A 15,647-nucleotide genomic window follows, 5' to 3' on the forward strand; every position below is an offset into this window, starting at 1 on the left:
CTTTAATAATAGCTCCATTCTAATACATACCCACACATATTACCCCTTATAACCACTACTTAGGTCAAGATGCAAAATTTTTAATGCCCAGTAGGTTTAGCTTGTGGCTCTTCTCAGTCTGTATGGTGACACCTTATACCCTACCCATTTCTACTATTCCGACTTTTACCATCATTGATTATGTATGGGCTGTGCTGGGATTCTTTTGTTTAACATAAAGTCTCTGAATTTTATCTATGTTCTTTATTATAATAGTAGTTCTGTTTTATTGCTGTGTAGTATTCTACTGTATACTTCTACCACCATTAATTACCTGTTCCTTTGTTAACAGACATTTGAGTTGTTTCAATTTTATCATGACAAGTTCTTTTTGCTTCTAGTGTTGTCGAGTGGGATACATGTAAACATTTACCTGCAATTATTTTTAGAAAAATCAAATTTTAATAAGGTAATTGAAGTGTAATTTACATGCAACTTTTAAGATTTTTAAATATTACATTTACACAAAATGCTATTGTTTGAGTTTTGAAGAATGTATACAGTAGTCCTTTCTTACTTGTGAGAGATACATGCCAAGATCCTCAGTGGATGCCTAAAACCATAGATATACTGAACTCTATATATACTATATTTTTCCTGTAAATATACACCAATGATAAGATTTAATTTATAATTTAGGCATAGTCAGAAATTAACAATAGCTAATAATAGAATAATTATAACAATACGGAATCATCACTACTCTTGCACTTTGGAGCCATTATTAAATAAAATAATTGTTACTGGAAGACAAATACTGTGATACTGAGAATTGGTTTGATAACCAGCATGGCATTACATGCCAGTGAGTGCATAGCATATACAGTGTGGATGAGCTGGAGAAATGGATGATTGACTTCCTGGGTGTGAGGAAACAAGATGATGTGGGATTTCATCACACTACTTAGAACGGAGTACCATTTGTAACTTGTGAATTATTTATTTTTAGAATTTTCCAAATTTCTGTATTTGCTTTAAGATATACTATTGTTTTAAATGTTGTCAATTTATATCATGCTGTATTATTTTTCAAGCCAAGCCTTATTACCTTTCTGAAAATTTTTCTTCTTTTACTGTTTTGTATTTTCTTTAGATTTAGGTAGAAACTACCCAAGAAATCAGTACTTCATTTTAGGAGTAGAATTATTTTTTCCCCAGTCCTTCCTATGATTACTCAGATACTCGTATCTCAAGAGTTAATTTTGATAATTGATATTTCCTTAGAAAGTTATCCATTTCATCTGAATCTTTAGATTTATTGATATGCTACCTAACATAGTACAGTTTTATTTATTTTTTACCCTCAAACTTTTTTTTTTCCAACTGCTATTTGGGGCTCAGGGGTACATGTCCAGGTTTGTTATTGGTTAAATTGCATGTCACTGGGGTTTAGTGTACAAATGATTTGTTACCCGGGTAGCAAGCATAGTACCTAATAGCTAGTTTTTTAATCCTCATCATCCTTCCAGCAGCCCCACTCAAGTAGGCCCTGATGTCTGTTCCTTTCTTAGTATCCATGTGTATTCGACGTTTAGCTCCCACTTATGAGTGAGTATGTGTGTTTTTTTGTTTTCTGTTCCTTTGTTAGTTCTGTTAGGATAATGGCCCCTAACTCCATCCATGTTGCTTCAAAGGACATGATACTGTTCTTTTATGTCTGTATAGTATTCCATTGTATATATGTACCACACTTTCTTTATCCAGTCTGCAGTTGATGGGCATTTAGGTTGATTCCATGTCTTTGCTGTTGTGAATAGTGCTGCAATGAACATGTGTGTGCATATGTCTCTGGTAGAATGATTTATATTCCTTTGGGCATATACCCAGTAATGGATTACTGGGTCAGATGGTAATTCTGCTTTGAATTTTTGGGAAATCATCAAATGGCTTTTCACAGTAACTGAACTAATTTATCCTGCCAACAGTGTATAAGTGTTTCTTTTCTCTTCAACTTCACCAACATCTGATATTTTTTCTTTTTAGTAATAACCATTCTGACTGGTTTGATTTGCATTTCTCTAATGATTAGTGATGTTGAGTGTTTTTTCATATGCTTTTTGGCTGTGTTTATGTCGTCTTTTGAGATGTGTCTGTTCATGTCTTTTTCCTTCTTCTTAATGGGGTTGTTTTTTGCTTGTAAATTTGTTTAATTTCTTTATAGATTGTGGATATTAGACCTTTATTGGATTCGTGGTTTGCAAATATCTTCTCCCATTCCGTAGGGTGTTTGTTTATTCTTTTGCTAGTTTCTTTTGCTGTGTAGAAGCTCTTTTGTTTAATTAGGTCCCATTTGTCAACTTTTTGTTTTGTTTTGTTTTGTTTTTAAATCTTCATCATTGTGGCCTATGTCCACAATGATATTTCCTAGGTTATCCTCTAGGGTTTTTATATTTTTAGGTTTCACATTTAAGTTTTTAATTCATCTTGAGTTGATTTTTATATATGGTATAAGGAATGGTTGCAATTTCAGCCTTCTCTGTATGGCTAGCAGTTATTCCAGCACTATTTATTGAACAAGGAGTCCTTTCCCAGTTGCTTGTTTTTGTCGACCTTGATGAAAATCAGGTGGATATTAGACCTTTATTGGATGCATGGTTTGCAAATATGGCATTGTATGGTATTATTTCTGAGCTCTCTATTTCGTTCCATTGGTCTATGTGTCTGTTTTTGTACCAGTAGTATGCTGCTTTGGTTACTGTAGTTTTGTTGCGTAGTGGGTAACATGATACTTCCAACTTTGTTCTTTTTGCTTAGAATTTCCTAGGGTATTCAGGTTCCTTTTTAGATCCATATGAATTTTTAAGGTTTTATCTAATTTTGTAAGAAATGTCACTGGTAGTTTGATAGGAATAATGAATCTGTAAATTGCTTTTGGCAGTATAGACATTTTAACAATATTGATTTTTCTTATCTATGAGCATAGGGTGTTTTTCCTTTTTTTTGGTATCATCTCTGATTTCTTTCAGCAGTGTTTTGTATTCTCATTGTAGAGATCTTTTGCGTCTTTAGTTAGTTGTATTCCTAGGTATTTTATTCTTTTTTGTGGCTGTTGTCAATGGGATTGTGTTCTTGAATTGAATGTTATTGGCATATAGAAATGCTACTGATTTTTGTCCATTGATTTTGTATCCTGAGACTTTGCTGAAGTTTATCAGAACAAAGAACTTTTTGGCAGAAACTATTTTCTACGTATAGTCTGCAAATAGAAATAGTTTGACTTCTGTCTTCCTATTTGTATGCCTTATATTTCTTTCTCTTGCCTGATTGCTCTGGCTAGGACTTCCAGTAATATGTTGAATAGGAGTGGTAAGAGGGAGCATCCTTGTCTTGCTCTGGATTTCAAGGGGAATGCTTCCAGCTTTGCCCATTCAGTATGATATTGGCTGTGGTTTTTTCATAGATGGCACTTATTATTTTTAAGTTTATTCCTTCAATGCCTAGTTTGTTCAGGGTTTTCATATGTATCACAAAATATTTTTCTTTTGATTGTTTTCAACCATTTGAAAATATTAATTTCATTTTTAGTTTTCAGGCTGTGAGAAAACAGACAGTGAACTGGATCCCTGCTCTACATGGTCTCTCTTAGATGTGTACTAAAGTTGGCAGTATGATTGTGGATTTGTTTATGTCTCATTTATTCTTAATAGTTGTTTCTCATGAGATATACTATTAAATGTGTAAATATTTGTGATTATTTTATCTTCATGGTAAATTTTATCTTTTACCTCATAAAATAAAGTTTTACAAAACTTTATTTTCATTTAAGGATTTTTTTTGGCCTGGATTTGATTATATCCAAGAGTGACACTGTCACTCCTGCATCTGTTTTCTTCATGTTAGCCAGTATTGTGCAAGAACATAGTTTGCAAGCCACAGTAGCTCCTGATCTGATAATAAAACAGAAGAAAACATTAACTTTATATTGGGTTTCATTTTCAGTACTTTTAGTGTGAAGGTTTTAAGGTAGTTGCACTTGGCTTTCTTCCTTTTTCACAATCATGTATTAATGTGCCACTTTTAAAGTTCTAGATATCTAAGAGAGTGCTGTCTCGAACTTTAAAAGTAGATATTTATGTATACTCAATGTTGCTGTTGCATCATAGAAGGGAAAGGCTTTTTCCCTCACTGTTTTGGGCATAATACTTGGAACTTAGTAGATAATTGATACTAGTAAAATCGTGTAAGTTGTCAGCCTGTGTGATACATATATAAACCCTCATCAAATGTGTAATTAAGAGAAGATTTTGTCTTATAAATAAAGGCAGGAAACCTTTAACATTTGCAGACACTTTAAGTTGACAATTTTTGAATGATAACCTCTCTGTAAGATTATAATGTGGAAATGTGAGGAAGAACCAATTTGAACACATCTAATTCCCTTATCACTATTCAGCCTTTGTTTAGGACTTTCAAAAGATAAATGGTTCCAGGGTAGACACCTGATTTTTTTCCACATTTAATGCAAAATGATTCTGTGTTATTTCTATCAGATTTTCTTTTAGCCCTGTCAAGACTGGAGCCCAAACTGCCAATTATTAATGAAAATACATTTTCATTCTTCCTTTTCTATATGCCTTTAGTAGTGTATAAGTTGTTTATAGAGAATGCAAAATCATAAAGGTATAGTTGCCTTGCTGTTTGAGACTTCACAATATGATTTTTTTATTCTTGAATTTTGCTAAGTACTTCAAATTGCATTCTGTAATTTCATTTAATATGGTATAGATGATGACTTCATTATAGAAGCCATTCTCTTTAGAAGGTAAAATGTCTCCATAACTGTCATTTTTAGAGGTAAATAGATATACATGGGTTTAAAAAATTACTTTTAAGTCAACCTACAGCATTTGGTAGGATGTCAGGTTTTGTTCTCTCTTTTAACTATTTTGTGCATCAGGGTTTAAATTTAGTAGGGAAGACTATCATAAGGAAGACTGCTACTAGTTTGGTAATTTTTTTTTTTACTGTATTGTATCTTCTTAATTACAGGGAAAGGAATTCTTTTTATTCCCATTTTCCTAGTTTCAGAGCTCAATTTCTGTTCATTTTATTTCTAAAGGGTTTAGATTAAGGGAGTTACAACACATAATAATACAATCTCATGTTTTGTTTTATCTATATTTATGGAAGTATTTGGCAAGTGCTTAGCAGTTATCCTGCCAATGGTTCAAAGTGCTATTAAAGCAAGTAATATTGTCAGTTGCCCTTTCTCTTTATGCCTAGTTGTTTCTTCTGTTTAATCTTTTTATTGATGCCAAGAAATGTTAAAAAGAAAAAAAAAAGATAAGCCTTTTTCTTAAGGGAATTGTCAGCCATGGGAAAACTTTTTTAGCAGATGATTTGTGAAGAGTAGTGTTCATGTCTCCTTGAGAAGATCATCATCTGTTGCCTAGGTACTTGTCTTACTGAAATAGGCATAAGATGTATAGGGGGCAAACATAGCTTCAAATAATATGGTATTGATCACTGCTGATGTGTGGTCATCGGAAATAGAGAAACCTATTTTAGATCTTTGGAAGAGGAGACCATAAATCCTTAATCTAGATTAGAAGTTTTTTGTTAGGTATGATAATAATATACACAAACCAATACCTAAAGTACATGTCAACTGTTATTAGGATTTAAATAATATATAACTCAGTATGTAAATAAAAATAGATACTTATTTTTAATCTCCAAGTAAATGAAATATTAGTATTCTAAATTATAACATATTTAATAATTCACCGCATCATTTTAAGCATTTCCAAATCCTATGTTGAGTTTTGGAATTAGTGATAATGCTCTTTTGTTTAGCTTTTACTAACTTTAATAAATTCCTGTTTGAGCCACAGTTTGACAAAAGAGATTTTATCAAATGACTTACCCATTAAATTGGTAATTAGTAGGTAATGTGGAGTTTTAGTAGTTAGAGATTTTCTGTTAATATCAATTGTTTATAGTGTTAAATTTTTTCTTGTAGTCTAAGTTCAAAACAGTTTTCTAGTCCTTATGATGAAATATGGAATACCTAATTAGGCCATAATGTCAGAGAGAAAATCCCAAAATTGGGGTTCAGCCTGGCAAGCCACATGGGTTCTTGGCTTTGTGCAGGAAGGAATTCAAGAGCAAGCTGACAGTATAGGGAAACAAGTTTATTAAGAAAGTAAAGGATTGAAAGGGTGGCTGCACCACAGGCAGAGCAGCCCTGAGGGTTGTTGGTTGGCTATTTTTATGGCTATTTCTTGATCATATGCTAAACAAGAGGTGGCTAATTCATGAGTTTTCCAGGAAAGGGGCAAGGAATTCCCAGAATTCTCCTTCACTTTTCAGACCATATAGGGTAACTTAAGGATTTTGTCATGGCCTTTGTAAGCTGTTAAGGCACTGGTGGGAGTTTAGTATGCTAATGTATTATGATTAGCATATAATGAGAAGTGAAGATGACCAGATGACTTCCATGGCCATCTTGGTTATGGCTGGTTTTGGTCAGCTTCTTTACCCATCCTATTTTATAAGCTGTGTCTTTGTGACTGCTGCAATTCTATCTCAATAGAAGCAGTGGAACAATGTGGTGCTTAAGATCAAGTGCTCCTTTGTTGGGCTTCCTGGGGTTGAATCTTAGCTCTGCCAACTATAAGGTTGTACGTAGTATTTAGTTTGGAAGAGTTTGCGGGACTGACTTGTACAAGAGCCAGCTAATCAGAAAGGATGCCTATTTATGGATGGAGCAGGGTCCTGAAGGTCCCTTGTCATTGCTGGGGAGTAACTTATTTGTTTGATTATCGGGGCTTCTGGGGAGTGGCCTGGGCAGTGAAAGAGACAATCGGCATGGTGGTGTAAACAGCATTTAGTTACCAATCACAGTGAAACTACTTCAGTATTCTAACAACTAACATATCTGTACTGATTGACTGAACATCAGCCCTTATTGTATATTAGGCAAAGGAGAGAATAAAATTCAGAGGCAGATCTCTGACTAACCTGCCCTTGTAACACCATGTGTCACTTTTGAAATATCTCCCCATCTGACAAAGTATGTGGCTTCTTACCGACTGATCTCTATCCTTAGTCTATTTGTCCTATCCTGTCTGTCTCCTACATGAAATATCCCATCCTAATATTACTTGACAGTCATCTCAAAGAGTTAATCTGTGACTGGTTGATGTCATGCAATTAGTGGTTTATTTTAAAGGTCTTAATAGTAGCATTTTTGGAAAGTAAAGGATAAAAATAGTACTACACATTTGAATTTTCTTTAAGTTGCTTTGTGGTGCTTATACAATATCTCTTGGCTTAGCGAGGAACTTATGTTCCTATTTGATTTACCAGTTATACTAGGTTCCTAGAGATGACAGAACAAAGTATCACAAATGAGGTTGCTTAAACACCAGAAATTGTCTCATAGTTCTGGAATTTGAAAGTTGGAAATCAAGGTGTTGGCAGAGTTGGTTCCTTTGGTTGACTGTGAAGTAGAATCTATCCTATGCGTCTCTCCTAGCTTTTGATGTTTTATTGGCAATCTTTGGCTTTCCTTGGCTTGTAGGTATATCATTCCAATTTCTGCTTTCACATAGCATTGTCTCTGTGTCTCTTCACATAGTCTTCTTTGTGTATGTAGGTCCAAAATTTCCCCTTTTTTAGGGACACCAGACATTGAATTAGGCCTCACCTTAAGGACCACATCTTAGCTTGACTCATCTGCAAAGACCCTATTTCCAAATAAGATCACTTTCTGAAGTTTGTTTCAAGGGGTTAAGACTTCAACTTATCTTTTTTTTTCTGTTTGTTTTTGAAATGGAGTTTTGCTTTTGTTGCCCAGGCTGAAGTGCAATGGCGCTATCTTGGCTCACCACAACCTCCGCTTCCCAGGTTTAAGTGATTCTCCTGCCTCAGCCTCCCGAGTAGCTGGGATTACAGGCATGCACCACTACACCCACCTAATTTTTGTATTTTTAATAGAGACGGGGATGGTCTTGAACTCCTGACCTCAGGTGATCCACCTGCTTGTGCCTCCCAAAGTGCTGGGATTGTAGGCATGAACCACCACACCTGGCCTTCAACTTATCTTTTTAAGGAATACAGTTGAACCCATGACACCAATATTTTTTAAATGTTTGTTGCTTTTTCAGTGGAAGAAATGTAAGGATATCTGCCGTGTTAGTTTTTATCTTTGGTTTATTTAACTATCTGAAACCTTTCTTAAATTCTAAGCAGTTTTTTTTCTAAGTGATGTAGTTCACACTGGAGACCAGTAATCATCCAAATTATCTACTTAATAGATGGTCATATTTTCTATGGATGTACTTGATACTGTTTTAGAAAAAATTGGGTTCTTGTCACACAACCAGGAAGGATTAGGCACACAGACACACTGAAGGGTGATTAGAGAGGAATTTATTGGGTGAAAAGGAAAAACAAAAAACTAGCACCAAAGCAAGATGGAGTCCTGCTAACAGGCCCTCCACTTCACAGATTGATTCCCAGGTCACCACCTGAGCTGAAGGGAGCAGGCTCTTCCCCTGCATAAGGCAGGAATTCCCTGTGGCTCCACTCATTTCCTTCAGTGTGCATGTCAGGCTCCAGTCCACTCTTAGCATGCCCAGATGAGCCCTGGGAAGATTTCCTCAACTGCACAAAAGCATCTGATGTGAACGCTTGTGGGGTGAGTCAGAGATGCTCTAGGGACCCCTCTTTATTTGCCTAGGCATTTGGCTGTCTCATTCCCTTCTTTAGAGAAGTAGTCTAACTTCTTTAGAATAAGGATGAGGACAAAGAGTCATCCTAACTGCTTCCTGCTGACAGGGGGCGCTGTTTTGGGCAAACGGCAGTCAGGGCTCCCTCAGAAGCTACTCTAAGGGTCCTTGACAAAAGGGGCCATTGTCTGAGGCTCTGGTTGCATGACTGGAGTTTGATGGCCTGAAGGTGGTAAGACACAGGGTTATTAGAAAACATGTATTAAAATGATATAAGGAGTGGCTAAGGACAGCTCAAAAATCCCAAGTTCTTTTACCAATTTGCTTGGGGAGAGGGAGGCCAAAAACCTGACCAGCAAAAAAAAACTACTCTTTTGCTGGCATGTCAGGATTCTGGGTTCCTTTCCCCTGAGCCCAATCCTAAGCCAACCAGTTTAAGGTTTGGGAAATTAACTCTTCCTAGTTTGGAGGATGCATCTGAGGGGAGTGTCCCATAGTATGGAGACACAATTACCTATCAGTGAAGAGAGGACAGAGGAGGAAAAAAGGCATTTTTTTCCAGAGGAGTCCCAGGGGTTCAGATGTGTTTGAAAGGGTTACAGACTGAAGATGAATGGCTACTCATCTAGAAAGAGGAGAGCAGACATCCCTGGTTCTTCTCCCTTCCTAGCAAACACCTGGGGTACCTGAGCAGGTGGGAGGGGGGAATGAGGCATTCTTCTTTCTTTCCTCTGTCCTTATATCCCTGAGTCCTGGCCACTGCGACAGGATGCCATCCATGGGTGTCAAAGTGGCTTTCACCCATGTTAATGGATGCCTAGGGAATGAGAGTATCTGCTCTTACCCACGTATACCCTGTCTCCCCTGCTGTCGTTAGCCTTTGAATTCTCTAGACCTCATTTATGCCATGTATACTAGTGTGCTCTTTATCCATGAAACAGGAAACTTAGCTGAATCAGCAGGGATTGGTTATGCTAACCTGTGCTGTGCCTTTTAACTTCTGTTATCGTCTGCTTCTGGATCCCTCAGATCCAGCTTTCTTTCCTAGGGCTTTGACCCAAAGTTTGGAATTGAATTTGGGATAAAAATGTGTCTTGGGTTGTTGCATGGACTTCTTATTATAAGCTGAATGCTAAGGTGAAGCTGTGGAATTGAGTCCTTCTCCAACAAGGGAGAGAAAAGGATGTATTGTGACACACCTAGATAACTGGTGGCTATAGTTACTGCTTGCTAAGATTTGAGTGCATGGGGCTTGACTTTGGTTAGCTCCCTTTGCCTTTCCTAAAAAGGAAACCTGTGGGTGATGGATATCCTGTTTATTCTCATCACCTGGCAGGGTAATTACTCAGAACTAGAATACTGATCCAGATTTCTACATTACCCATTCATTTTGTTCTTTCTGAGCTGCAGCCGGAGATTGCTGGGTGGTTCACAGGAAAAAGCAGGGTTAGTCTAAAAATGTAGGCAAAAATTAAAAACAACTAATGAGTCTACAATTTAATGACAAATGTATATGTTTTGAAAATCATGATAGGACTGAGTTGGTTTGCAAAATAGACTTTAGCTTTATACTTGGCCTGATTATTTCCATAAAGTGGAGCAAGAATAATTTTTTTTACATAGGCCTTTTATTTTAGACTGGCTTTGATGGAATTCTGTTCCATAAGAAATCTCAGATAAGACCTTTGAAAGCTGAGCCCAGCCATGGGTTGGTATCCTCAAATACCTGTGAGTTGGGTGATCCTCTCCTCATAAGGTCCCAAGATAAACTTGGAGCTCCTGAGCCTGTCAGAAAGTGACATGCTTTACTTACCACAGGTTAGGAACCCTGTACACAGACTGCATAGACAGGGATATGGTGCTAGTTATTTTAAGGGACTTTTATCGGCTCTGCAAGTCAAGCTTGACTCCTTAAAGGGAAGCATACCTTTTCAGTCAAAGCTATGGTAAAATAACCAGTTTCTGTCCTGTTGCAAAAGAAAATAGATGCTTATTGCACTGATGCAAGCAACTATATTGCCATGAGTTAAGAATACTCACAACTAGTTTCCAAATTCTGGAGAAGCAAGGAAGAGAGAGAGAGAGAATAATAATGCTCTAAATTGTGTTCACAGGAGTATACCTTTCCCAATTATGAAAGTCCATAAATAGTTCAAAGTAAAGTTTCTTTGATTCTGAAAAACAAAACAAAGATCAGCAATATTCTAAGTAAAAGTCAAAAAGATTACTCCAGTTTTCTATTAGTGGTTCATTCAGTTAACTATTACTTTGCTTGATATTAATGAACATTTCAGTTTTTCACAAGTCCTGTACATTTTTCCTCTATTCCAATGTCACAATCTCTAAAGTTATCAGAAACCTGCATTTGAGAGCACCTGTCAAAGTTATATAGTTGATTATAAACCATCTTTTGAAAAGGATCAAAACAAAACAACAATTATCTGTGAATAACAAAATGTCCAGGGTAGTTACAATTAGAAACATACATAACAACCTGAATTATGATTGATAGAATATACTTTAGACATTAGAATTTTAGAAATCCCAGACAGTTGTGGAACATATATTAGTATTATTCATCAAAATGTAACCTGAAGAAGACTGAATACTATTTTGGCAATCCCATGTAACTAAACACGTCAGATAATCCTGTTTACCTCTCTTTCAGATCCTCCACAGGCCCTCTGTAACATCCAAAAGCCAAGCATCAGGAAAGACAGTTTTGAAACTGAAGTTTGATTTTCGGAAGCCTGTTAAATATGTTAGACATTTAAAATACTTGATATTATGAAACAGATTTCCAGATTATCATAAGTTATTTATTTTACCAAAATGATGACTTAGAAATTTAAAAAAGCAAAAAACCTTTTAAAGATCTTTACAAATTTTGCCAAAGAGCAGATTAGTACCTTAAGTGTACCTTGTTGCATTTTATTTCAATGTTCCATTTTTAGAAGAACCATATAATACCCTTTTGAATTCAGTCAGTATGTTCACACATGGAATTTCTTTTGCAAGATTAATTTTTACAGTCCTTTCACAAGTTGTTTGAACTTTTACCTTTATCTCATCCAATTCAAAACAATCCTTTAACCCTAGCCAAAATTTACATTTCGACACTATCTTATAATCTTTTATTAAAAACACATTTTGCTGTTCTTACATGCCTCACATATAAATTTTATTTCCAGTTGTTTCAATTACGTGTTATAATGGTAGCTCCTAGCAATTTTTGACTTTAATGTAAAATCTGGTAAGTTGTTTTAAGTGCTATAGGTGCAGCCAAGATTTGACTCCTTCCAACATAATTAAGGGTGTAGTTAGTTCTATAAGTCCCCAGGCATTACCAGTTGTAAAGCAGGCCAGCTAAATAGTTCTCAAAAACCAGAAAGGCAGTTTATAATCTTAAAACATATAGCAAACCTAGTATCTAACCTGCATAATTTAGTTCACCTATTCATATTTTGATGACATCTGCATTTTACCAGTAATCTTTAAGGCTGTTTTTATTTCTCAGAGATTAAGGTCTTGTGAACTAAAAGGTACCACAGCTTTTATCTTCCCTTTAAAAAGTATTTGATCCAAGCATTTCTATTCCTTTAGGCCAATTAATCAGAGCTCTTTTTTAGACACCAAACGTATAACACATATATAACTACACAGAGGCAGGAGAAAACCCAGTCACCATGAGATTTTTCATTTACCAGTCTCCTAATTGGATTATTGGCCTTGGGGTGGAGCCCTTAAGAAACAGGGCTAGGAAAACATGTAGTTTCTAAGGCTTAATAAACAGGCATAGGTGGGGCAAAAACAGATTTTGAGAGGTATCTGTTCACTTTTAATTCCTGGGGTTCCGTGAGGAAAACAGAGGTCTCTCCTCTCTCGTGCATACATTAAGAATGACAAGGCAAAATGGAGAAAAAGAATTCAGTCAACTGAGAAATAAAACCTTTTTACAGCAAAACAAGGTCTAAGAAAAGAAAAACATAAAGGCCTTTTAAATATACCTGTAACTTGGATGTCCACTTTTAATTAAGCCAAGTGCTGTTTAAGAAAATTCTTTTCTTTTTTTGAATAGTAAGTGGAGTTTATTCATAAAACAATGCAAATACCATTTGAAATTAGGAAGCATTTCCCATTTTTATTCATAAAATTATTAATCAGAATTGCAAAAGTAGATTTATCAGCCACAGGTAACAAAACAGGAAATGAAATGTTCCAGAGACGTTCTGAAAAGTTCCAAAGAAATACACTCTAGGCTAAAAATCTAAACCATAGTTAAACCGTAGTTGCACAACAGATTATATTTATTCCTGCATTTTCTCAATAGGTTCTTCCTTATATTTGCCTTTCTCTTTTCCAACTTGTCAAGACTTGGCTTTGCGTTGAAGAATTTTTTTCCAATCCTTGTCCAGTTTTAGCCTGGTGACCACCACTTTGCTCGGGTGAATGCCCACATGGATGGTTGTGCTGTTGATCTTCTTACACTGCACCCACTGGATGTAGATGACATATTTCTTTCTGTACACCTAGACTACCCTGCTAATTTGCTGCCCTTTGTAGTGTCCTCGAACTACCTGGACCTCATCGTCTTTTCAGATGGGCATGAAGCAAAAATTGTACTTCTGCCGCTGCTCTTTGGAGAGCAGGGATGACATGATCTTCCTGTGCATGTACAAGGGGACGTCGAAGTGATGTTTTTGGTTTTTGCTGCAGTCCGAGGTCACGAAGGGATTGAACTTCATGGTGATCCTCTGGCTACCAGAGGCCTCAAGAAAATTCTTTTAACGTCCTTGTTACTCAACTTAAGCTGTGACAAGTAGCCAATATTTCTGGCTTTCAAATTTTACTAAAGTCTCAGAGAAAGGAAATCCAAGGTGGCTTGTGAAGGGGAAGAGAATCAACAAATAGCAAAGGTCACACAGATCTCAGACCAGAAAGAACTCATTCCCTAAGCCAAGATTGAATCCTGGCCACCATTGTAAAATGGCGGAGGCTAAACAAAGCATTGCCATGTGGTTACATGTCATGCTCCCAAGGAGGTAAAACAAGATGAAGGCCTGCACAAAGTTTGCTATGAACCATACAGAAAGACATGCAAAGCACAGCAAATTGGCTACAGCTCATGATGAACCTCACAAATTCTTTTTGATAATTAAAACTTTGCAGAGAATATAAACAATTCCTGGCCTAGTAAAACTTTTTTTGGGGGGGTGGGGTGGGAGGAACCTTGCTTAAAAGTTAACTCCTACCTAGTGGAGAAAAGAAAGCAAGCTTAAAGTGCAGGGCTGTGTTAATGGCTGACAGGGTAGGGAAAAGGAAAAAATGTTTAAAGTGCAGGGTTGGAAAGATGGAAGAAGAACCTCATATTCTTTGCCAATGGGTTCCTCCAACAGGGGAGAAACTTAGGAGCTGGGGAGCCTCCAGTTCACCCGTCCATCTGAAAAAAAAAAAAAAGAAAAGGCTGACATTCCCAATCCCTGGGAGTGACATGAGTTGGACAGGAGGTATAATTTCCTCTACCCTCAGAAGTCTGAGAGCAAAAAAGGCTTAGAAGCAAAAGGAAGAAAGATTTTTTAGTTTGCTTGTTAGACTCACCCCTTTTCATGTCCCCATATGAGCCACCAAAAGAGGAAAAAAACAGGTTCTTGTCACACAACAAGGAAGGTGCATGGACACATTGAAGGGTGATGAGAGAGGAATTTGTTGGGCAGAAAGGAAAAAAGCAAAAAAAAAAAAAAAAAAAAAAAGTCTCACCAAAGTAACGTGGAGTCCTGCTAACAGGCCCTCTACCTTGCAGATTGATTCCCAGGTTACCACACGAGCTGAAGAGAGCAGGCTGCTTCCCTGCATAACGCAGGAATTCCCCGTGGCTCCACCTATTTCCCCCAGTGTGTGTGTTGGGCTCCAGTCCACTGTGGGCATCCCAGACAAGCCCTGGGCAGATTTCCTCATCTGCACAAAGGCATCTGATGTGGGCATTTGTGGAGTGGGTCAGAGCTTCTCCAAGGACCCCTTTTTATCTGCCTGGGTATTTGGTTGTCTCACTACTTTGTGAAAGTATTTGTGATGTTGAAATTTTAATGTAAGTAAATGATGATGTGATACATGTCAACTCAAAATCTGAATACTACAGATACTGCTTTTATTTTCTTGTGGAAAGTCTCCCTCCTGCTAATGTTTGTCTAGTTAAGCCATGGCACATTCCTTTATTGTATTACTCCCTTAATGATTAAGCCCATTTTCAGAAAACTTCCACAAGGTAATGGGAGTAAGAGCTGATGTGGTTTTTATAATTGGCCAGGATAAACGTTCTGTTGTCATTAATTCTTCATTAGACTTGTACATGTCCCTTAGAGCTTCCTTGAAATTGTCCAAGTTATGTTGTATTCACAGTGTGATTTCTGAGAGTATTAAAAAAATCAAAGAGGGAATTCTCTATTTTTAAATGTAAATGATTGGGAAAATATTAAATGGTATATAAATATTTTCTTTAAATACTTTTAATATACTAATAGTATAAACATGTTTGTGCAGGTTTTAACTGGATCATCTCATCAAAGTTATTCACCTTCTTGCTATGAGGATTTCAGTAAGTGGGAATCAATGTTGAAAATAAAAGAAGGACTTCTAAGGCAGAAAGAAATTGTAATTGATCGGTGAGTCTATTTTAAAATTATTAAATATTTCAGACCTACAGAAATTAAGATTAATGAAACAATTACCTTCGTGTTCACTGCATAGAATTTAAGATCTATAACCATAATTATGTATTCATTGATGTCACATCTCTGCCCCTCCTCAATCCCAATCCTTTCAAGAACTACTATCAGAACTGATGGTTGGTTTATCTGTCATCCCTCCCATTCACTTTAATGAATTATTTCATTATTTGGAAACTCCTCTCTGTCTTTTCTGTACATGTAGCAGGTT

The 15,647-nt window shown here is 36.4% G+C and overlaps 1 protein-coding gene across 6 annotated transcripts in view; it reads left to right on the top strand.

Annotated features, from left to right (window-relative positions):
- The window catches only part of CEP85L (centrosomal protein 85 like), a 247,224-nt gene that overhangs the window by 109,851 nt on the left and 121,726 nt on the right, over positions 1-15,647 (top strand). For all 6 annotated transcript variants that reach the window (XR_010336626.1, XR_001107094.2, XR_010336627.1 and 3 more), the window contains exon 4: positions 15,252-15,373. Coding sequence is in view for 2 of the 6 variants with exons in the window: in XM_012450082.2 (XP_012305505.2) it covers positions 15,252-15,373 (122 nt within the window). In the remaining 4 variants the exon portion in view is untranslated. The remainder of the gene's footprint in view (positions 1-15,251; positions 15,374-15,647) is intronic.

This window comes from Aotus nancymaae, unplaced genomic scaffold, assembly GCF_030222135.1.
Source record: "Aotus nancymaae isolate 86718 unplaced genomic scaffold, 86718_ANA_hifiasm-v0.15.2.pri h1tg000040l, whole genome shotgun sequence".
Classification (NCBI taxonomy): Eukaryota; Metazoa; Chordata; class Mammalia; order Primates; family Aotidae; genus Aotus; species Aotus nancymaae.